We start from the raw sequence: 22776 nt of genomic DNA, 5'->3' as shown, positions 1-22776 counted from the left end.
AACCAACAACAACATATTTTAAATGTTCAGCCTCACTTACTGTCAAAGAAATATAATTTTAAGTGACAAGAAAAGATATTTTTTCCACCACCTAAAGTAGGAATGGTGTTGGTTACATTCCCTCTTGAGATGATAAATGATAACAAAAGTTTAAGCTAAAAAAAAAAAAAGAGAGAGAACCAAAACCTACCATTGAGGATTTTTAAAAAAGACCACAATATTTGTTGATTTAGAGACAAGAGTCAGAACTGTGATTAGGGAAATTAAAAAAATATATATATATATAGTAAAACTTGACTGTGTGCCAATCGGTAGGACTGCCTGGGTGCCTGGAAAGCTATACTCAAAGTTAATTTTTCATTATAAAGTGCATTATAATTAAACAGAAAATAAATGAGTGAGCCAGTATAACTCAAGAAATACCAAGAGGAGAAAAAAAAATCCACTTCATGTTAAGCAGATGGAGAAAAACCAATAAAACTAGAAGTCTTAATTAATGAGCAAGATAGATTATGTAATCTAAATTGTTAACTGGAATAAGAAAGTAAAATCCACAAATGTTTAGAAAACCCAAAAGTTTGAAATACAAAAGATTAATAAGGAAATGAGAATATTTTTTATGTGTATTTGGAAACTTAATAAAATGAATGGATTTTCAGGATAAATTTTAATTTCTGGTTACTCACAAATTGTAAAATACAAATAGCTCAAAAGCTATAGAAGTATTTGAAAAAATTTATGAAAAAATTGCTTCAAAAAACCTCATCCAGGTACTTTTGTTTAAAAAAAAAAAAAAACAGGTAATTCCTACATAGTGTAATCTGATTTAGAGCATTAAAAAGATACAAATTTCTTTTCTTTTTTTTTTTGTTTTTTTGTTTTTGAGATGGAGTCTCATTTTGCCACTAGGGTGGAATGCAGTGGCACGATCTCAGGCTCACTGCAAGCTCCGCCTCCTGGGTTCAAGCGATTCTCCTGCCTCAGCCTCCTAAGTAGCTGGGACTACAGGCACCTGCCACCACGCGCAGCTAATTTTTTTTTTTTTTTTGTATTTTCAGTAGAGACGGGGTTTTACCATGTTGGCCAGGATGGTCTCCATCTTTTGACCTTGTGATCCACCCGCCTCAGCCTCCCAAAGTGCTGGGATTACAGGCATGAGCCACTGCACCTACAAATTTCTTATTATGTAACTAGCATTTTATGTACATGTACACAGATACACATATACCTAGATAGATATATAATTAGAAGGCTACTTTGTTAGCATTCAAGAATATTTATCTCAAATCAACAATCAATGCTATTCTTAATGGTGAATTTCTACAAATACCACATCCTTGTAACTATTAGCATTATTTTAAAACTTTTAGCCAGGTTATTAGCCAAAATAATAAAATATGTGTATATATTGGAAAGGAGACAGTATTACTTTATAGATGGTATCTTCTATATAAAAAAACTCAAGTAAAAACCAACTTAATTTTAGGTAGTAGGACTATGTGAAAACACAGATTGGACAGATTTTTGTGTTTCAACAATAATCAGTAATTAGAAAAAGCAATACTATTTTTAAAGTAGAAAAGAAAATATATAAGACAAATTTTGTAAGAACTGTGTATGACTTGTTTGTGTGTTTGGGGAGTACTTTTGACTTTGTCAAATTGATTCTTAAGAAGACACAACTAATCTGTAAGGGTACAAATGAGAACAGTGGCGGCCTGTGCAGTGGAGGAGGACTCACTGGAAAGTAATGTGAGAGATCTTTCTAGGATAATGAGTTCTGTATGTTGAGGACATCTTTGGAGCAAGAAATTTCTGAGCTCAAAATTACTAAACTGTGTTCTGTGTGTGTGTTTAATAAAAATATAGAGAAATCAAATAGACCATTTTAAACAAAATCTGAAGTTAAATCACAGATGAAAGATTTGAGACAGATAAATGGCTAATATCCCTACCTTATAAAGAACTCCCTGCAATTGATAGGAAAAAAAAGCCATTCTACTATTATATGGACAAAGGGTGTGAAAAGACAATCCAAAGATATTTTAAAAATCAGGTTTTGGTTTTGGGGAAGTATATTCAGTGACTCTTTATCCACTTGTCCTTTTATCTACCTGTTCTTATAAATGTTGTTATTAGAAAGTTTTTCAAGTCAGAAAGGCAATTAACTTTTAAAGCCCAGATTTTTTATTACTTTTAATAATTACCTCAAATATAATATGTTAAGTTTTTCTCTTTTATTTTAGCACTTCAGAATCCAGAGGTGGTGGCCCTTCGAGGTGGACTAAACACCATCTTGAAAAATGTGATCGATTGCCAATTAAGTCGAATAAATGAGGCCCTAATTACTACAATTTTGCACCTTCTTAATCATCCAAAGACTCGACAGTATGTGCGAGCAGATGTAGAATTAGAGGTAGGGACTTTAATATTCTTTTCTAGTTTTAAAATATGATTATAAATGTATACTTTTACTTTGAAGTACTAAATTCTATAGATGCAGTACTACATTAATTATCAAACCTAAATTAGCCAAGACTGATTTGTTCCCAGCTCTATTTTACAGATCATTCAGTTTGGACTGAATTGAAAACATTACTCTTAATATTTCATCAATGTGTAAAGTAAATTTTATTTTTGTATTATATATGAAAAGTTTATGAACCAAATTAGAGTACAAATAAAGTTATGTAAGAAATTTACCTATTTAACATTACCATTTGCTTTTAAGGCCTTTAGTACATTGTGAATAGCTCCTGCCAATTATACCATATGAAACCTACTAAAATTATGTGAAGTTGGAAGCACTTTGTTAGCAACTAATTATATCTACTAGAAAGAAAGCGTATATGTATATTTTGTAAATACCTTTTAAATTTTTTACTGATTCAAGTAGGGTTTATTACAGTTAGTCAAAAGTAATAAGGCTACTGTATACTTTTCTTTATAAGAAAGTATGTAGGGGAGGTTGGAACAGAATTATGCACTATATTATAGTTTCTTCCTGTGCATGTATTGCATTGTTGTCTTTTGAATATAGTATTTGGAGTCAGTTTAAATCAAGTATTTGTTTGTATTTAGATATGAAATCAAGTGTGATATAAATGATTGATTGTCCCCTAATTTGTTTTTCCAAATCATTTTTTGAAACTGAAGTGTTCTGTTTTTATCAGGACTATTTTTAAAACGCTTCACGTTATAAAATTGACGTCAGCCTATATTATTAACTGACAGTGTTAGTAAAATATTCTTAGTAAGTGATTTCAAGTACATTAGCCGTTGGAATCCTATGGGAATAAACTGGCACTGTTGATATTTTATAATTTGTTTAGCTTTACTTTTTTTCTTATCAAGTAAGAAAACTATAATTTTAAAATTAGAGAGATGAATAAAAGATAATATGTATAGGCTCTGTGTTTTGTTTTATGTTTTGTTTTGAGATCTGGTCTCACTCTGTTGCCCAGGCTTAAGTGTAGTTGCACGATCATGTCTCACTGCAGCCTAGACCTCCCGGACTCAAGCGATCCTTCCATGTCAACCTCCTGAGTAGCTGGGACTGTAGGCACGTACCACCACACCTGGCTAATTTTTGCATTTTTTGTAGAGACGGGACTTTGCCATGTTGCTCAGGCTGGTCTTAAACTCCTGAGCTTATGCAGTCCACCCACTTCAGCCTCCCAAACTGCTGGGCTTACACGTATGAGCCACTATGCCCAGCCAGCTGCGTGTTTATTCCTATATATCATACAGTGGATTAGCAAAGCCTTTATATAAATGAAACAAACCTCAAACACAGGAAAACCAGAGGTCTGCTTAGTCTTATCAAAATTACATTGTAGCCTCAATTTAACTTAGTTAGGCATTAGAATAAGGTAATCAGTCCCCTTAATCTACCTGTCTAGCAGAGGAAAGAATAAACCATCTTGAGTGGGAGATAACATCACTTGGAGCCTTTTATAAAGTGCACATTCAGTCAGAAATTAGTCATTTAAAAAGACATGACTGTATGACTGAAAACCCAAAAGAAAAAAACAATCCATAGGAACATGCTTGCAGGTAATTCAGATAGAGGAAAAAGACATTAAAACAACCCCAATTAATTTGTTCAAGAAGATAAATAAAATACATGAAATAATGGAGAATTTCGCCATATAATTGGATATGTGAAAAGAATCAAATGGAAATTCTAGTACTGAAAATATGATATCTGGAATTCAGAGCACAATGAAATTAAAATTCAGTTTGAACAGGAAGATATTATTAGTAAACTGAAAGAGAAGTCAATAAAAATATCCAAGGGTAAAACAAAAATAATGTTAATTCACACACAGTAAAGCACAGAGAGAAAAAAGAAAGAAAATTGAACAACACAAAAGGGATAAAACATAATTGCAGTCTTTGGAGAGAAAAAGTTGGCAGAAGCAAAGATCCAAAGAGACAGTGGCCAAAACTTTCTTTCTAAAACTGATAAAGCTTCCTGTTATAAAGCTCAGAAAACAAGTGAGGTAATACATAGGGAGGAACTGAGCTGTCTTGCCAACAATCAGCACCTTGTGAATAACACTTCTTGATGCAGATCCTCTAGCTCCAGTCAGGCCTTCAGATGACTACAGGCTTGGCTAACACTTGGACTGAAATCTTATGAGACCTTGAGCCATAACCATATAGCCAAGCCTCTCCTAGATTCTTAAGTCACTGAAACTGTATACATTAATAAATATTATTTGTTGTCAAAAGAGACATAAAGAAAGGCTAAAGAGAATCCTCAGTTGAAAGGAAAATGACCCAAGACAGAGAAATGCAGGAAGGAATGATGAGCACCAGAAAAAGTAAATATATGACTAGATTTAAAAGAGTCATGACTGTTAAAAGCAATTATTAATCTCTTATATTTTAAATTATATTTAGAGCTAAAATTCATGTCCACAGTAATGCCAAAGACAAGATGGGAAGGTTGTTAATAAAATATAGTAGTTCTAAAGTAGCCAGTAATCCCAGCTACTCTGGATCCTAAGGCGGGAGGGTTGCTTGAGCCCAGGAATTCAAGGTTGCAGTAAGCTGTGATCACACCACTCACTACACCTTAGTCTGCACAGTAGAGTAAGATCCCATCTCTTAAATTCTAAAGTAATGAGTTATTTTAGCAAGGTTGCTGAATACAAACAACAACACACAAAAATAATTTGGATTTTCTTTATAGCAGCAACAAAAGGAACATGCAGTTCATTAATAGAACTATCTAAATTTTCAAAGACAGGCAAAACTAATTATAGTGTCAGAAGTCAAGATGGTTATCTTGGGATAGATACTGATTGTGACTACAAAGGTATAATAGAGCTTTGAGGATGCCTATAACGTTTTCTTTAGTGCTAGTTACATGAGTGTGCTCAGTTTGAGAAAATGAGTTTTAGATACATATTAAATTTCAATTTAAAAGTTCAGAACTTCAATTTGTACATATAAAAAAAATCACCCAACATGTTCCCCATCGATGAGTTAGAAGAAATAAGTCCCTCAGGCAGTAAACCCATTAAAGATAGAGAGAAATGGAATGAATTTTAGTTTGTTACAGGAAGGACGCATTTTAAAATAAAGACTTTTCTTCTTCTTCCTTTTTTTTTTTTTTAAATAGAGAATTTTAGCACCCTATACTGATTTTCACTACAGACATAGTCCAGATACAGCTGAAGGACAGCTCAAGTAAGTAATATTGGTTCCTAATAATTTTCAGATAATGTATATGTTAATACTAAAGCTTTTAGGTTTGCATGATTGCATGTACAGCCAGAGAAATGTGAGTTTAAATAAATTTTCTGTTTTATAGAATTATGTTGTATTTCTCTCATAATTTACTGTGGTTTAAAAAATTTAAAGCTTTGAGAAATGTAAAGAATAATTTCTTATTTCAAAAAATATATGATAGACTGTGACAGAAACCAAGGTCATTGTTTTTGTATTGTATATATTTTAGCATAATTACATTAAAAAACTAAAAGAATGAAATAACAGTAGGTAGAATGAAGAGTGACCTTAACTTACTGAGTCAGCAGAATGATGTAATATGTAGACTTCTGAGAGTAAGCTTAATACAGAAATAAATGAGAGTAAAGATTATTATCTAGAAATGAAAGTATAATTTTCAGGTTGTTTTTGGAGAGTAAGGCACATGTTCACTAGGTATTTGGAGATAACTTTAATTTGGGGATCAAATAAAGCACTCTCTGTAAAGATTTTGCAAATGACACATTTCCATTAAATGTGTTATCTAGTGTTTTTCTGGTAGACTTTATTGCACTTCAATTAGTTTATTGTCCACATAAACTTATTGTGATACATAGTATAGGTTTTTAAATTCCTCCCTAAATTTTATAACATTGCCAGGGAAATGTTTTTCATTTTTTCTCCTACGTTAAAAATAGTGATTTCTGTAATCCTAGCACTTTGGGAGGCCAAGGCAGGCGGACAGCCTGAGGTCAGGAGTTTGAGATCAACCTGACCAATCTGGTGAAACCCCGTCTCTACTAAGAAAATACAAAAACAATTAGCTGGGCATGGTGACATACGCCTGTAGTCCCAGCTACTCTGGAGGCTGAGGCAGGAGAATTGCTTGAACCCGGGAGGCGGAGGTTGCATTGAGCTGAGATCGTGCCACTGCACTCCATCCTGGGCGACAGAGCGACACTCTTGTCTCAAAAACAAAATAGTGGTTTCATACCTTTAGTCACATCCATCATTGTGAACTCAATTATCACACCCTAACATACCATGATTTACTTTAAGCTAAGAGATCTAAGTAGACGTCCTCTAAGACTTCTCAGACTTATTCTTGCAAACTTTAGTTATGAATTGGAATTTGTAAGACCCTTTCTTGGCTTCTTTTGAAATATAGACATTCTCTTATTGACAGAGAGTATATGAGTTTTCTGTTGCTGCACACCAAATAACAATAAGCATGATGGCTTAAAACAATACCAGTTTATTAGATTACAGTTTGATAGGTCAGAAGTCTGGCTCAGCTCTTTCCTGTAGGCTCTGGTGAAGAATCCATTTCCAAGGTCATTCAGATTGTTGAGAAAATTTAGTTTCTTGCTACTGTACAACTGCTATGCCTTTTTCCTTACTGGCTGTCAGCTGGGGCCACTTTCACCTTCTAGGCCTCCCACATTCCTTGGCATGTGGTCTCCTCCCTCTGCAAAGGCAACAATGCTGGAATCTTTCTAGTGCCTTCAGCCTCTCTGACTTTTTCTTTGACTACCAGCTAGAGAAAGCTCTCTAATTAGATCAAGCCTGCTATATGATATATACCCTGTCTTATGCTCTACTAGACAATATAACATAAACATAGTCACAGTCATAGCAGTGATATCTCATCATGTTCACAGGACCCAGAGATCAGGTCATGGAATCTTGGGATAGGGCCATTTATAGAATTCTGCATATGATGATGGACAATAGGTGAACCTAGATATTTTTTAGAGTTGGGAAGGTGAGGCTATTCCATCAGAATCCTTCCTTTCCTGTTTGGTTCTATACTTTCTTCTGAGTTTCTGGAGTATATAGGCAGGTAGATATCAGGCCTGTAAATAAGGGTACATTATGACCAGGGAACAGGGAAATGACTGATTTTTAAAATATTACAAGTTTAATAGGTTAGAGATGGATTACCAGACAGTCTATGTATGTCACCAGCTTTTTCAAGAGAAAGAGCGCTGAAAGCTTAACATAGGTGTCTGATTCTCCCTTCCAAGCCACCCCCATTTTCTTTTCTGTTATTTTCTCATTTTAACTGGTGCTACATAGCTTAGTCTTTTTCTTTGAGCTTTTCAATCCACTTTTGTAGACTATGTAATTGCTCACTAATATGTAATTAGATTTTCTGTCATTGCTCTTTATTCCTTCTACTTTTTGTTGCTGTTTTTCCCAGTTCTGTGATTTTCTGTATGCTCACAACCATTAAGAATTTAAGCAGGAAAGATAAAAAAAAAAAGGTGGCACAGGAAAAAAGAGACAGTCGACGGGGCAGATATGATTGATGGTTGTAGTGACATGAATAGAGACACAAAATTGCTATTAAGTATTGAAACTGGCCATAAGCCAACCATGAAAAATGTTTAACAGATATAAAAAATTCAATTGTTTAATTAATTGTCATAACTATTATAGAGGAAGGAATAATGGACACAGTTGGGTACATATTGTCAAGGAAGAAAGTAGCTGGTGATGTTAATATGTAGTTATTTCATAACATTTCAGTGACTATATAGGTTGTTGAACTTGCTTGTTGGAAACGTTCAAATAAGTTTAGAGCAAAGATTGTGAAGTAAAGAGTGTGTGTGATTAAAATTAAGAGGTTTATGTGATAATTTTCTTTGCTAAGGGGCAGCCTAGTACCACAGATGCTTATTAAGCAGACTTAATGCTTAATTAAATCTTATCTACGAATAGCTTTCAGAGAGAGCAGGAATATAGAACTGAGTAGAAAAGCAGAATTTATGACTTAAACGATGTTGTGAATTTAAGTTCAAAGTCAGTTTATAATTGGCTGATTTGCTTTAGTGTAGATCTGATCTTTGTGTTTTTTAACGTCTTGTTTTAATTTTATGTGTAAATGTTTAAACATTAATGATAGCTCTTATGATTTAGTAGCAGGAAAAAACTCATTTTAACATTTTATTTCATTGATTCTCTCCCCTGCCCCCCACCCCCAACAGAGAAGACAGAGAAGCACGATTTCTAGCCAGTAAAATGGGAATCATAGCAACATTCCGATCATGGGCAGGTAGGTTACTCTACATTGCTTTATAACATCCAAGAAGAAAAACTAGACTGCTTTTTCAAATGTTAAATTATTATTGTAGCATCTAATTTAGATGCTAATCTAGTCTTACTTTGTGTGTTATTATTAGAACCAAAGGAATTCGTACAAAATTATTAAAATATGGTGAAGAAAATTTGTAATAGTCAATAGGAATTAGCTAATATTATGATCAGTATACACATATTTATCAATTATTTGCCAGTCACTGTGCTAATGATTACCTGGACAATTAAAAAGATTTAAGCATGATCTTCACCAAAATAACCTACAAAACTTGAATGTTAGCTGTATATGTAACTAAAGTTTGTTACTTAAAGTACAGTGTAGTGTCATAAATACAAAATAAGCAAGATAGGTCATTAATAGTTCCAAATTTCTTGAGAATAGTGATTGTACATGTTTTATCTTTCCATGGAATAAAAAGTAAATACTATTTTAAAAATAATACCACCATTAAATGTGTTGTTAATAACATTGGGTTTTTGCCGTTAAGAGTAATTGAGAGTAATGGCAAAAACCGCAATCACTTTTGTACCCAATGTATTAATGATTATCTTCTTCCTTCTTGATTTTGTATTATTGTGAAGGGGTAGCATGGAAAAGAAGTAGCAATAAGCAAAAAAAAAAAAGGAAATTCACCTAAACATTTCTGTGAACCTAGGTAACCCTAACTTACAAATACCTTTTACGTACAAATGTTTACTCCAGCCATATGTATGGAAGGGCCACTTGGCTCCTAACCAGTATGTTTCCAGGTATTTTCTCTGTTCTCTTAGCAGCTTGGTAAAAAGCTCTGCCTTGCTATACCTCATAAATGCCTATTTTCCTTACGCTGATGGACAACCATAGGATTCTATGATGACTCAACAGTCATACATACTTTTTAAAAATATTTCATCAGCTCCCCAATACTTTGTTTTCTGTAGTTACAGTCATCTTCCTTTACCACTCTTCAGCTTCCTTGTCATTAGAGCTGTTTGTATCTTACCAAAAAAATCAATTCTATCCTGCATCCTAGCTACTAACTCCTTATTCTTCCTACATACAGACTCTACACTTCCTGTAATGATTTCTGTTTCTGTCAGTCTCTTTCCTTATTGCTCTTAAACATTCTTTCTACTGTGTTTCAGTTTCCCCTGGAGCTCTTTTATACTGATTCAACATTAGAAACTTAGAGGGGTGGGGCCGGGTGCGGTTGCTCATGCCTGTGATCCCAGCACTTTGGGAAGCCAAGGTGGGTGGATTACCTGAGGTCAGGGGTTCGAGACCAGCCTGGCCAACATGGTAAAACCCTGTCTTTACCAAAAATACAAAAATTAGCTGGGTGTGGTGGCGGGCGCCTGTAATCCCAGCTACTTGGGAGGCTGCAGCAGGAGAATCACTTGAACCCAGGAAGTGGAGGTTACAGTGAGCCGAGATTGCGCCACTGCACTCCAGCCTGGGCGATAGAGCGAGACTCCGTCTCAAAAAAAAAAAGAAGGAAGGAAACTTAGAGGGGTGGGAGTCTTTTACCTTTCTATTGAAGTAAGAAGAGAAATATCATAATTACAAGTTAAAATCTTGAAAGCATTTGTCTCATGGAAATAACTTCCTAAATAATATTTATATTCTGTAGTACTGTTTATAAGTTAAATAAACTTTTGTGTACTTGTAACATTATTTCTTTGATGTATTTCCAGTTCCAAATAACTGATTGAAAAATGATCTTTTAGAACACATTTTTTAATGAGATGCAACAACAGCCTGTTTTCCATATTAGCAGAGTACAGTCTTTTGGGACTATATCTTATCTGTAATTTCTCAAACTACTATCAGACATCAAAATTTGCGAAATACTATTTTGATACTTTAAGCAAATAAGCTTATCTAGTATGTTTTAATTTGAATTTTGATCCTGAATCAAACATAGAGAACATAGAGACTGTTCATAAATAATCTGTACGCTTAGCTAGAAGTACAGGGAACTTTAGAGTCTTATAAGACATTTTAAAGAATGTTTTCCCTAACATGTCATGAAAAATTTGAAACATACATAAAAATTGAAAAAACTATACAGTGAACACCCATATACTTCCACCTAGATTTTACTGTATTTGCTGTATTATGTATCTGTCCATCTGTCCATCCCCCTGGGCATTCATCATTCCATCTGTGTTATTCTAATATATCTCAAAGGAAGTTGCAGACGTAGTCCTCTTCACTCCTGAACACTGCAGCATGCACATTATTAACTAGAATTAGATGTTTGTTTATGGTCCTGATTTGTTTTCGGGGGGAGAGATTTGAGGTAAAATTTATGTAGTGTGAAATGCACACATCATTAGTCTACTGCTTACACCTTTGTAATTCAAACCCTTTTCAATGTATAGAACGTTATCATTGCCCTAGAAAGTTCTCTTATACTCTTTCCTAGTCAGTTTTTGACTCAGTACTCCCAAGAAGGAATCACCATTATTTTTGTGGCTTAGTTTTGCCTATTCTGAAACTTAGTGGAATCATACTGATACAAAGGCTTTTTTGTAAGACTTCTTTCACTTGACATAATGATTTTGATACTCATTTATGTTATTGTATATATCATAATATATTGCCCTTTTTTGCTAATATGCAATGAACATTTCAGTTTTTGTTGGTTTTTTTTTGGTTTTTTTGCCCTTCTCCTGTTACAGAACATTTGACCTGTTTCTAGATTTGACTATTCAAAGCTCCTTTATCAAAGATAAAGCTTCTTTGAGCAATTTTATACAAGCTTTTTTTGTGGACATGAGTTTTTATTTCTCTTGAGTAAATACCTAAATGGAATTGCCGGGTCTGAGAGTGGATGTATGTTTGTGTCCATGAGAAACTGGCAGACTTTTTTCCCAAAATACTTACACTGTTTTATACTCCCATCGTCAGTGTATGTGAGTCCCAGTTGTTCTGCATCCTTGTCAGTATTTGGTGTTGTAAGTCTTTAATTTTAGCCATTCTAGTAGGTATATTTTGGTTTCTTGTTATTAATATAGTTTGCATTTCCCTGATGACTAATGGTATTGAGCATTTTGCGTGTGTTATTGGCTATTCATACATCTTTTGTGACATGATTTTAATGTTTAAAATTGTTCATCTTAGTTCTGTAACTTAAAAATTTTGAATCATATAATTTATTTGAAGTCTATTGCTTATTGTGCATTCAATATATTTTAGAATTGAACTTCTAAATAATAAATGCCAAGTAGAATTTTTCACTTTAAAGTGAGGAGCCTAAAAGAGGGGAGACAGACCATTGTCTTATTTTCTCCCTTGTTCTTACTCCCAGAGAAGCGTTCATCAGGCAGTCAGACTCATGAACTTTTTGGATATGAAACAGATACTGAAGATGGAATTTAAGTGATGAAATTACTGGTAATCTCTAATCAATAGAGAAATATGGAGTATGCTTCAAATATATTTCAGTTATATAATAGCTCGTATGATGACCAAATAATATCATAGATAATCATATAATTTTGCCTGGAAAAATATAACAGATTTTATATTATACCTTGCTATAGAAATTTTTTTGAAATTCATGTCAGTGATTTTTTTTTTTCTTTACATCCTCTTTAGGTATTATTAATTTATGTAAACCTGGAAACTCTGGGATCCAGTCTCTAATAGGAGTACTTTGCATACCAAATATGGAAATAAGGGTAGGTAAAAGTTACTAGGATTGTTTCATTCCTGGACCTTTAACAGTGGGAATTAATTATAAAACAAAAATTATTTCAGGTGATGCTTTTTCCTCATTAGTTGTTGATCTATATCATATTTTTAAAATGCACAAGTACGTATTTACTACTTAGTTAAACCCTAAATATAATAGAAATCATTTAAAATATTGCTGTTGTTAGGAATAATGGCTGTATTAAAAATTGAGTCGAGACTGGACATAGTGGCTTATGCCTGTAATCCCAGCACTTTGGGAGGCTAAGGCATGTGGATCACCTGAGGTCAGGAGTTCTAGACCAGCCTCCTCAATATGGTGAAACTCCGTCTCTACTAAAAATACAAAAAATTAGCCAGGCACCTGTAATCCCAGCTACTCAGGTGGTGGGTGCCTGTAATCCCAGCTACTCAGGAGGCTGAGGAAGGAGAATCGCTTAAACCTGGGAGGTGGAGATTGCAGTGAGCCAAGATCGCACCATTGCACTCCATTCTGGGCAACAAGAGCGAAACTCCATCTCAAAAAAACAAAAGTTGAGTTGAAAATATGAACTTAATTATGCTTTATTCATTAAAACAATGTAAACAACACACACGGGCATTCACACTATAAAAGGTTCAAGCACTACAGACTACATTTAACAAAAAGTAAATGTATTTATGCATTCTAACTTATGTTTTGTAATATGTGGTGAGATTTTATTTTAATGATGGTTTTGATTAAAATGGAGTTGTAAATATTTCTATATTTATTAGATATATTTCTAAATTATTTGTAAGAATTTGTATTATACAGTAAAATTGAATTTGAAGGAAAAGAGAATTCTTAAAGTGATTTTTTTCCTTTCTCCTTAAATGTTTTTATTTGTTTTAATTTTGTTTCTTCCTTTTGCCCTTCCTTATATGAACCAAACCTGGAGCTGAAAAATATTATTAGAAAATATTAGCCAGGTTTGCCTTGTTTAAATGTGAAATAAAAAGTATTTAGATAATGGAAATGAAAAGATATGATTATAAAGGGAAAGATCTGTAAGCAGGTAACAAACTGTTGAGGTAATTCACTTCTTACCCTATAGGTGGGTAAAGAACATGGTCTTTGGAGAGTCTGACCAACTGAGGTTTAACCTCTGGTTTTATTTATTTTTTTGTTAGCTCCATGACCTTGGGAAAATTGCTTTTTTGCACAATTAGGTTAATGAAAAATTTAATAACTAGATTAAGTGATGTATGTTGTAGTAAGCATTTAGTTATTCCTTCTCTAATATAGGCCTTATACAGTTTCAAAATATGGTATAGTCATGCATACTAATGCATGTTAGTTAATGACAGGAATATGTTCTAAGAAACTCACTGTTAGATGATTTCATCCTGTGAACATCCTAGAGTACACTTACACAGACCTAGATGGTATAGTCTACTACATACCTAGGTTATGTGGTATAGCCTAGTGCTTCTAAGCTGCAAACCTGTATAGCGTGTTACTGTATTGAGTACTGTAGGCAGTTGTAACACAGTGGAATTCGGGTATCTAAACATCTAAACATAGAAAAGTTACGATAAAAATACAGTATAAAAGATTAAAAATACTGGCTGGGCACGGTGGCTCATGCCTGTAATCCCAGCACTTTGGGAGGCCGAGGCGGGTGGATCATGAGGTCAGGAGATCGAGACCATCCTGGCTAACACGGTGAAACCCTGTCTCTACTAAAAATACAAGAAACTTAGCCAGGTGGGGTGGCAGGCACCTGTAGTCCCAGCTACTTGGGAGGCTGAGGCAGAATGGCATGAACCCAGGATGCGGAGCTTGCAGTGAGCCGATATCGCGCCACTGCACTCCAGCCTGGGCCACAGAGCGCAGCACCTATATAGGGTACTTACAGTGCATGGAGGTTACGGGACTAATAGTAGCTCTGGATGAGTCAATGCATGAGAAGTGAGTGAATATTAAGACCTAGGACATGACTGTACACTACTATAGACTTCACAGACTTGTACACTTAGGCTACATTTATTTTACTAAAATTTCTTTTCTTCAAAAATAATTAACTTTAGCTTACTGTAACCTTTTTACTTTATAACTTTCAAATTTTTTAAACTTTTGACTCTTTTGCAATAATATTTACCTTAAAACACACATTGTATAGGTGTACAAATTTTTTTTTGGTTTTAATATCCTTATTCTGTAAGATTTTTGTTTTTTAATTTTTTTACTTTTTAAGCTTTTTTGTTAAAAACAAAAACACAGGCCAGTCACAGTGGCTCACACCTGTAATCCCAGCACTTTGGGAGGCCGAGGCGGGCAGATCACCTGAGATCAGGAGTTCGAGACCAGCGTGGTCAACATGATGAAACCCCATCACTACTAAAAATACAAAAATTAGCCGGGCGTGGTGGCAGGTGCCTGTAATCCCAGCTACTCAGGAGGCTGCGGCAGGAGAATCGCTTGAATCCAGGAGGTGGAGGTTGCAGTGAGCCGAGATCGCGCCACTGCCCTCCAGCCTGGGAGACAAGAGTGAGACTTTGTCTCAAAAAAAAAAAAAAAACCAAAAAAACCACACACACACACACACACACACACACGCGCGCGCGCGCGCACACTAGCCTAGGATCATCAGTATCACTGTCTTCCACCTCCATACCTTGTCCCACTGGAATGTCTCCAGGGGCAGTATACATGAATGAAGCTGTCATCCTCTGTGATAACCATGTCTTGTTATGGAATACCTGCCTGAGGCTGTTTTACAGTTAACCTTTTTTTTTTTTTTTTTTTTTAAAGAGACAGTGTCTTGCTCTGTCACCCAGGCTAGAGTGCAGTGGAATGATCATAGCTCACTGCATCCTCGAACTTCTCGAATCAAATGATCCTCTTGCCCCAGCCTCCCGAGTAGCTAGGACTACAGGAAGGTGCCACCACACCCAGTGAATTTTTAAATTTTTTGTAGAGATGGGATTTCACTATGTTCCTAGTCTCAAAATTCTGGCCTCCAGCAATTCTCCCACCTTGGCTTCCCAAAGTGCTTTTTTTGTTTTTTTTTTTATAGTATAGGAGTACACTCTAAGATAATGATAAAAGGTATAGTAAATAGGTAAACCAGTAACACAGTCATTTATTATCAAATATTATGTAATTGTACATAATTCTATATATAATACTTTTAAACAACTGGCAGTGCAATGAGTTTGTTTACTCCAGCATCACCACAAACAGTTGAGTAATATTGCCCTGTGACAGACAATATGACTGCTACAGTTTCACTAGGCAATAGGAATTTATCAGCTTCATCATAATCTTAGGGAACTACCATTGTATATATGGTCCATCATTGACTAAAATGTTATGTGGCATGTCATTGTGTTAACAGTTCTGTTTTTATCATTTTTAAAATTGTGTGACTAGGACATTTTAAAAGTTTAAATTGTTTCATAAAAATAAATGGGTGTATTTGCTATTTTAGCGAGGTCTACTTGAAGTGCTTTATGATATCTTTCGTCTTCCTCTACCTGTTGTGACTGAGGAGTTCATAGAAGCACTACTCAGTGTAGGTAAGTATTGAAGTACATTTGTGTCTTTTCATATATTGTAATTTTTATTTAATGGAGACAAAGTTCCTAAAAGGAGAAATAGTAAATATTGAATACCATTTTCTTTTCTTGCTGCATAATTGTGGTAGGAAATTAATATAAAAATAAAACCTGAAATTCCTAAGACTGAGAAATTTTAATTTCTTCTTTATCACCTTGGCTCTTAGAGCAATTAAATTAATAGGAATGGGCCAACAAAGGAAGAGTGGAGACAGTAAGAAACCTATGTAATCCTCAGATCATCTAATTCTCATCTTACATTATTTGAGCCAAATGACTTAAAGTACCGAAGTCCCAAAATGAAGGAAATTAGATCTGCGTATATTTACTTAACTAGTTTTTGTTTGTATCTTTTTGAATGTATGGTATTTAACCATCACTTTTTAAACTTTGTAGCCTGGCTAGCTGATGATTTTATACTCATCTGAAATGTTTCATTGATATCTAATCTTTTCCTTACCGTATTTTAACTATTTTAGATCCTGGGAGGTTCCAAGACAGTTGGAGGCTTTCAGATGGCTTTGTGGCAGCTGAGGCAAAAACTATTCTTCCTCATCGTGCCAGATCCAGGTAGAATTTAAATATAAAAAGGATTTCAATTTATTAGAATTAGGGTTTTTATGTTAGACTGTATAATCTATGAAACTTTATTTAAATTGTTTCTCTGCTGTTTTTTTCCAGGCCAGACCTCATGGATAATTATTTGGCATTGATACTCTCTGCATTTATTCGTAATGGACTTTTAGAGGTAAGACTTATAAACCTTATTTTATTCCATTTGGTTTATTTTCTCTAACAGATTCTTTCAGGCCAGCCATGATGGCTCACGTCTGTAATCCCAACACTTGGAGAAGCCAAGGCAGGCGGATCACTTGAGGCCGGGAATTCGAGATCAGCCTGACCAGCATGGTGAAATTCTGTCTCAACTAAAAACACAAAAATTATCCACGCATGGTGGCACACCCCTGTAATCCCAGCTACTCGGGAGACTGAGGAATGAGAATTGCTTGAACCCAGGAGGCAGAGGTTATACTGAGCTGAGATCTTGGCATTGCTGCACTCCAGCCTGGGCAACAGAGCAAGACTCTTGTCTCACAGAAAAAAAAAAAAAAACCTTGCAGATTGAAAAATAAATCTGATGCATAAATGTTTTCATATGTATTATTTGGCAACAGTCATGTTATCTTTTTATTTTCAAAGGGCCTAGTTGAAGTGATAACAAACAGTGATGATCATATCTCAGTTAGAGCTACCATCCTTTTAGGAGAGCTTTTACATATGGTAAGTTTAGCAACTTCTGATTATATGTTTCATATCTTTAATGTTTGAATTTATAAAACAGGTTATTTTAATGGTGTTGCTTTGTATTATCTCAAAAAAATAAATTTGCATTTTTTATAAATGTTTATCTTTGCGTTACAAAAAGCGTTTGGTACTATATCCTGAGATAGATACATATGTGCACGCGTGCACATGCACACACACACATATTTCTATCGGTTTTGTAAATGGAATAAATATACAACATACAAAGTACTGAAATGTTGATTTTTACAGTCACTTTCAAAGTTGCTATTTTCATCCTGTAAATCTTAATTGATCTCAGGAAGACTTCCTAAGAAGCAATAAACTGCAAAACTATGGATACTACTTTAGTCTGCTAAGAATATACTTGATACGTGGTAGTCAGTGCCTGAATTTTAGAAAGGTTTGTGCAGAAGCTTTAAATATAGTCTTGGTTGAGCATTATAGTCTTTTCTAGAAACTTGTAGTTTGAGGTTCAGAAGATGGGTTGTTTTTTTTTCTTTTCACCATGATTTTGTGATTACAGTAACTTTTGGAAAGTAGGAACTAGGAAAGACTTGACAATTCTTTACTCTCAGCAAATCAATCGATGAGAGATCCCTGATAGTTTGCAAGGTAGAAATTTATATTTTTAGATTACTTACTAGTTAGTAAAATACAAAATAAAAAGAACCATTTAAAACTCATTGAGGAAATACTGATTCTATGGCAAATCTTTTGAAATTATGTCATAGTTTGCTATTTTTAGCAGGTGTTTTTTGTTTAGGTTTTTCTTTCTTGATCTCTTCCCCTCCTCCTCACCCTTTTTCCCCTTTCATAGCAACTGGGCTATGTGAGTGAGATAAAGAGCATTAAGTAGAATTTAATTTAACTGTCTTTTTTTAAATAAGTGAATTATTTAGCTGCTTGCTCTGTTCTTTTTTGGCCCATCTGTGAAAAAATTATATAGTGTCAGAGGCTTTCAGGTCTGATTATTTGTCTTTTAATTCTTAAGATATCATTTCCTATTCAAGAATACCAATACTCAGAGTTATTTGCATTTATATGAAGGAATCTCTATACATTTTGTCTTTTTCCCTTGTCCCATACCCAGAATTCTGTAATTCTCTTGAAATAAAAGAGCTAGTTATTTTGCTTATTATTCTTACATTTGCTGTCTTCCACATTTGATTGATGTACTTGTCTTCATTGATAGCTAGTTGGGTGGTGAGGTTTTTGTTTGGAAAGTAGAAATTAATATTTCTTATTTTAAAGATTATGGCATATGGGACAAACCTATTTTGAGAAAGTAGTTTTTAAAACTTAAAGTCAACTCATAAATTTAGATATGGCATCTAGCATTTTACACGTTATTTTAAACATAACTTATGTTGAGTCCTGTAATGTTTTGACATATAATCCCTTCTGGTCATTTAAGAGTTGAGTTTAATTGGGTATCACTTGAAAACCATATTATTATAATAAAGAATCTGTGAAACTTAATGGTTATGTTAATATAATGTGTGTATCTTTATGTTTCATCCATGTTGAAAGTATTGTAGATATGATATAAATAAGCATGTATTGGGGAAAATAAGAATTTTATGAGTAAAACCTCAGAATTTGTAATAGTCTTGAATACAGCATTATATGTGCAGGTAATCTATAACAAACTATTTCTACTTCTGAACACTCATGTGCACAAAATGTTATGCTTCATTTTAGGCAAACACAATTCTTCCTCATTCACATAGCCATCATTTGCACTGCTTGCCAACCCTAATGAATATGGCTGCATCCTTTGATATTCCCAAGGAAAAGAGACTGTAAGTTATCAGAGCTTAAGCAGAGTTTTTGTTTGATATATTTAATATTGAATTAGATTATTGTCTCTTTAAAAAAAAATAGTACGGGTGGGTTATGCTGGGAAATTCTTTTAAGGAATTTGCTAAAGAAAAAATAGTTCTAAAAATATTTAATTTGTTTTTTAGACTACAAAATACTAATAGTGTAATAAAATCACTTTTTTTCTAGCATGTTTGTAGACAAGGACATAGAGTTGTTATCATATTACTAAAAATGTTAGCTGAGAGTTTTTTGGACTCCTTTACGTTGTGAGCAGCAATTCTGGCTCTTTTTTTTATGTCTATGAACTATTTCAAATTAAAGCTTTACAGTATTAATATATTCTTTTATTTACATAGTTAAAAATGTTGGAATTTAGTAACAAGTACTACTGGGCCACATAGCAGTAAGCTGAACTCTTACTACTGAAGGAGATATTGCAAACATAGAATTTACAAACAAAATTATGGTAATACAACTGTAGCTCTGCTGGAATTCCAGTGCTAATAATAAAACATATATAAAAGGCAATGATGGAAGGGCTCAATTGGGAAGTGCTAGGAGGAACTTAGTTTGACTTGGCGAAGATTATATCTAGGCTAGGAATGTCTTTTTGTGGTCGTTATCTTTTTTTATTTTGTTATTATGATCAGAAACATTTTTTTTGTTTTTTTGCTTGATGTTAGCGAATGGAGTTTTTTAGCTATTCAAAATTTATGTATTTTTGTTAAGAGTTATAGTACATTTTTGAAAAGTTTACTTAGCTTTAATAATAAAGTACACTGAATAACCTATTAATTTTCGTTCTGCCATTGGAAATACTGTTTAACAGACCAGAGTTGTCCTATAAACTGAGGGCATTAGGAGTCATCTCAGTTCTGTCTCTAGGCTTATATCAGTAATAGTAGCTTTTAGCTTTTATATTAGTAGTTTCATGATGGAAGAATGTACTTTCCCAATACCTGATAGACCTAAACTCTGGGTTAGATTATGGCCACAAATTCCAGGGTTCATCAGTAATTCAGATTTATCTCCAGAATTCCAGTAAGAATAGTCGTCTTAAAATAGTTTTATCTTTAGCTCAATAAGCTTTCTTTATTAATAAATACTTGCCAGTCAGCACATCCCAATGTTTAAAAATTCTACCTACTAGAAATTCTGAAGGTGAGAGTTGCTACCATATTCTTCAGAATGGCACTTTTATGTACCACAAAGAATTAAATATACTTTATAAAAATATACCATTTACAATTACAGACCAATGGTGTAAAATAGAGACTGTTCAGTTGATACTGGGATCATTGATTATCCATATGGGAGTACAGTGAAATTATTTCAACCTCATATCATAAACAAAAATAAGTTTCAGGTGGATTAAGGATTTATATGTGAAAAGCAAAGCTTTAAAACTTTGATAAGAAAATGTAGAAAACCAGGTTTCTGACCTTGTAGGAGTTCCTAAAACCAATATACAAAAAATACCTACCACCATAGAAGAAAAGTATAGTAAGTACGTGTTCAATTGAGTCTAAATAATCAGTGTGTCTTTATATAAATCAGTAGTGTTGTTTATTTTTTGTCTTTGGCTCTCCAAATTTGATGAAATAATTTACTTTATCAATAATAATTTCTAGCCTTGAACTTACGTTAAGCTTTAGTAATTTACCAAGGTAATCTCTTAAATTGTGTTGGTCTTGCTACTGTATTCATTGAATTGTTTTTCTTATTAGGCGAGCCAGTGCAGCCTTGAACTGTTTAAAACGCTTCCATGAAATGAAGAAACGAGGACCTAAGCCTTATAGTCTTCATTTAGACCACATTATTCAGAAAGCAATTGCAACACACCAGAAACGGGATCAGTATCTCCGAGTTCAGAAAGATATATTTGTTCTTAAGGTGCTGACATGAAATCATGATTTTCAACTTAAACACAACATCTTAATTCCTTAACCATTGGATTTTAGTATCCATGTATTTGAGTTTGCACTTTTCTTCATGCATATGAATTTTCAGATGGCTTCTGAGTTTTATAATTTAGAGATGGGTTTTTATAACTTTAAAGTTAAAAAAAAACCTTGATCTATCCTTAAATGGAAAAACTGCCTTTCAGTTTTTCAAATTTGAAGTTAGTTTTCTGATATGAGGACAGTTTGCCTTAATTTTTCTTACTACTTTCTGATGATTTTAGGATACAGAGGAAGCTCTTTTAATTAACCTTAGAGACAGCCAAGTTCTTCAACATAAAGAGAATCTTGAATGGAATTGGAATCTTATAGGGACCATTCTTAAGGTATGAAAAGATACTTCATGGCAATGGCTTGTCTTTAATTTTATTATTAATTATAACAATTACGTGTTTGAGAATTGATAAGTACATATGTAATATAACATATTATGTTTTTCTAGTGGCCAAATGTAAATCTAAGAAACTATAAAGATGAACAGTTACACAGGTATGTAAGAACTATTTTGCATTTAAATTTAAAGAACTTAAATATGGATATTAGGCCTAATGCCTGCTAAAATATGTAATAAGTTTAAAGACATATACATACATTTTAACAATGTCTCTTCAGTAGGTACATTCATATATTTTTAAATATAGTCTTATTTTATAACCAAAACATATTAGCAAATTCTTTTTCTAGTTATTTACATTCTGCTTTTAGTTTTGGAATAGATGAAGGAGTTGAGATAAAAGTTTTCAAATTGGGGTAATATCAACTGCGTAGTGGGTCTTAGCCCTAACATATAAGGATGACATAATAAGGACTTATATTTTTAATATACAACTTTTATTCCTGTTTGACTTTGGAGTTATCCCTTATAACTGCTGTTTACTTTCTCCTTAACCACACCTTCCATAAACCCGTGCGGGTGTTTGTAGCGTGAAGAACACTTGAAGCTACTATGCCGTTCTTCATTACACCCATATGTTTTTACTCCTGAGTTTAGACAACCAGCTATTACTACTGATCTCAGAAAGAGGTCCTTAGTATGTTCAAGAAATTCATGTCATTTACGTTATTATTTGATTGCATTCTTTATTCATGATATGTAACCTAATATCTATAAAAGTTTTAACAAATATAGATAACTTATAAATTGCACTGAAATAAAAAAACATAGTACTAACTTTTTATATTGCTTGAGAACACAAATGATGTCTTACTCAACTTTGTTTTCCCAGCTCCTGGACTGGACGCCTCTATTGGATTGAATTGTAGTGCACTACATTGAACTGAACTAAATTCAATAGAAGCTTAGAACATAATGTTGAAAGATACAATGTTGAAAGATCATAAATTATGTTTATAAATTCATTGGCCTAAATTGCAACTTTTATGCTTGACCTTTTGCCTAATTGTGAAAAACCAACAATATCATAGTGTAGTATCTTACAATTATCTTAACAATAGGACATTTTTGAGCCATGGGACAAAGTTCTTCATGAATACAATAGAAGAAAATTTAAGTTCAGGTGACATCCTCATTTATCCAGTTTTATATTCTAGCTACGTTAAATCTACATTCATCCGGCCAGCATCTTTCTTCTACTTTAT

General features: G+C 33.6%; 1 protein-coding gene across 7 annotated transcripts in view; it reads left to right on the top strand.

The window, feature by feature from the left end:
* The window catches only part of RICTOR (RPTOR independent companion of MTOR complex 2), a 136227-nt gene that overhangs the window by 89213 nt on the left and 24238 nt on the right, over nucleotides 1-22776 (top strand). For all 7 annotated transcript variants that reach the window (XM_033179413.1, XM_033179410.1, XM_033179408.1 and 4 more), the window contains 12 exons: nucleotides 2247-2416; nucleotides 5633-5700; nucleotides 8712-8779; nucleotides 12407-12489; nucleotides 15958-16045; nucleotides 16564-16654; nucleotides 16766-16832; nucleotides 17285-17365; nucleotides 19094-19194; nucleotides 20944-21109; nucleotides 21402-21503; nucleotides 21620-21666. In XM_033179413.1, coding sequence (XP_033035304.1) covers nucleotides 2247-2416; nucleotides 5633-5700; nucleotides 8712-8779; nucleotides 12407-12489; nucleotides 15958-16045; nucleotides 16564-16654; nucleotides 16766-16832; nucleotides 17285-17365; nucleotides 19094-19194; nucleotides 20944-21109; nucleotides 21402-21503; nucleotides 21620-21666 — 1132 coding nt within the window. The remainder of the gene's footprint in view (nucleotides 1-2246; nucleotides 2417-5632; nucleotides 5701-8711; nucleotides 8780-12406; nucleotides 12490-15957; nucleotides 16046-16563; nucleotides 16655-16765; nucleotides 16833-17284; nucleotides 17366-19093; nucleotides 19195-20943; nucleotides 21110-21401; nucleotides 21504-21619; nucleotides 21667-22776) is intronic.

Source organism: Trachypithecus francoisi, unplaced genomic scaffold (genome assembly GCF_009764315.1).
Source record: "Trachypithecus francoisi isolate TF-2019V2 unplaced genomic scaffold, Tfra_2.0 Lachesis_group2, whole genome shotgun sequence".
Lineage (NCBI taxonomy): Eukaryota > Metazoa > Chordata > Mammalia > Primates > Cercopithecidae > Trachypithecus > Trachypithecus francoisi.
This window is presented reverse-complemented; position numbering and strand designations above follow the sequence as displayed.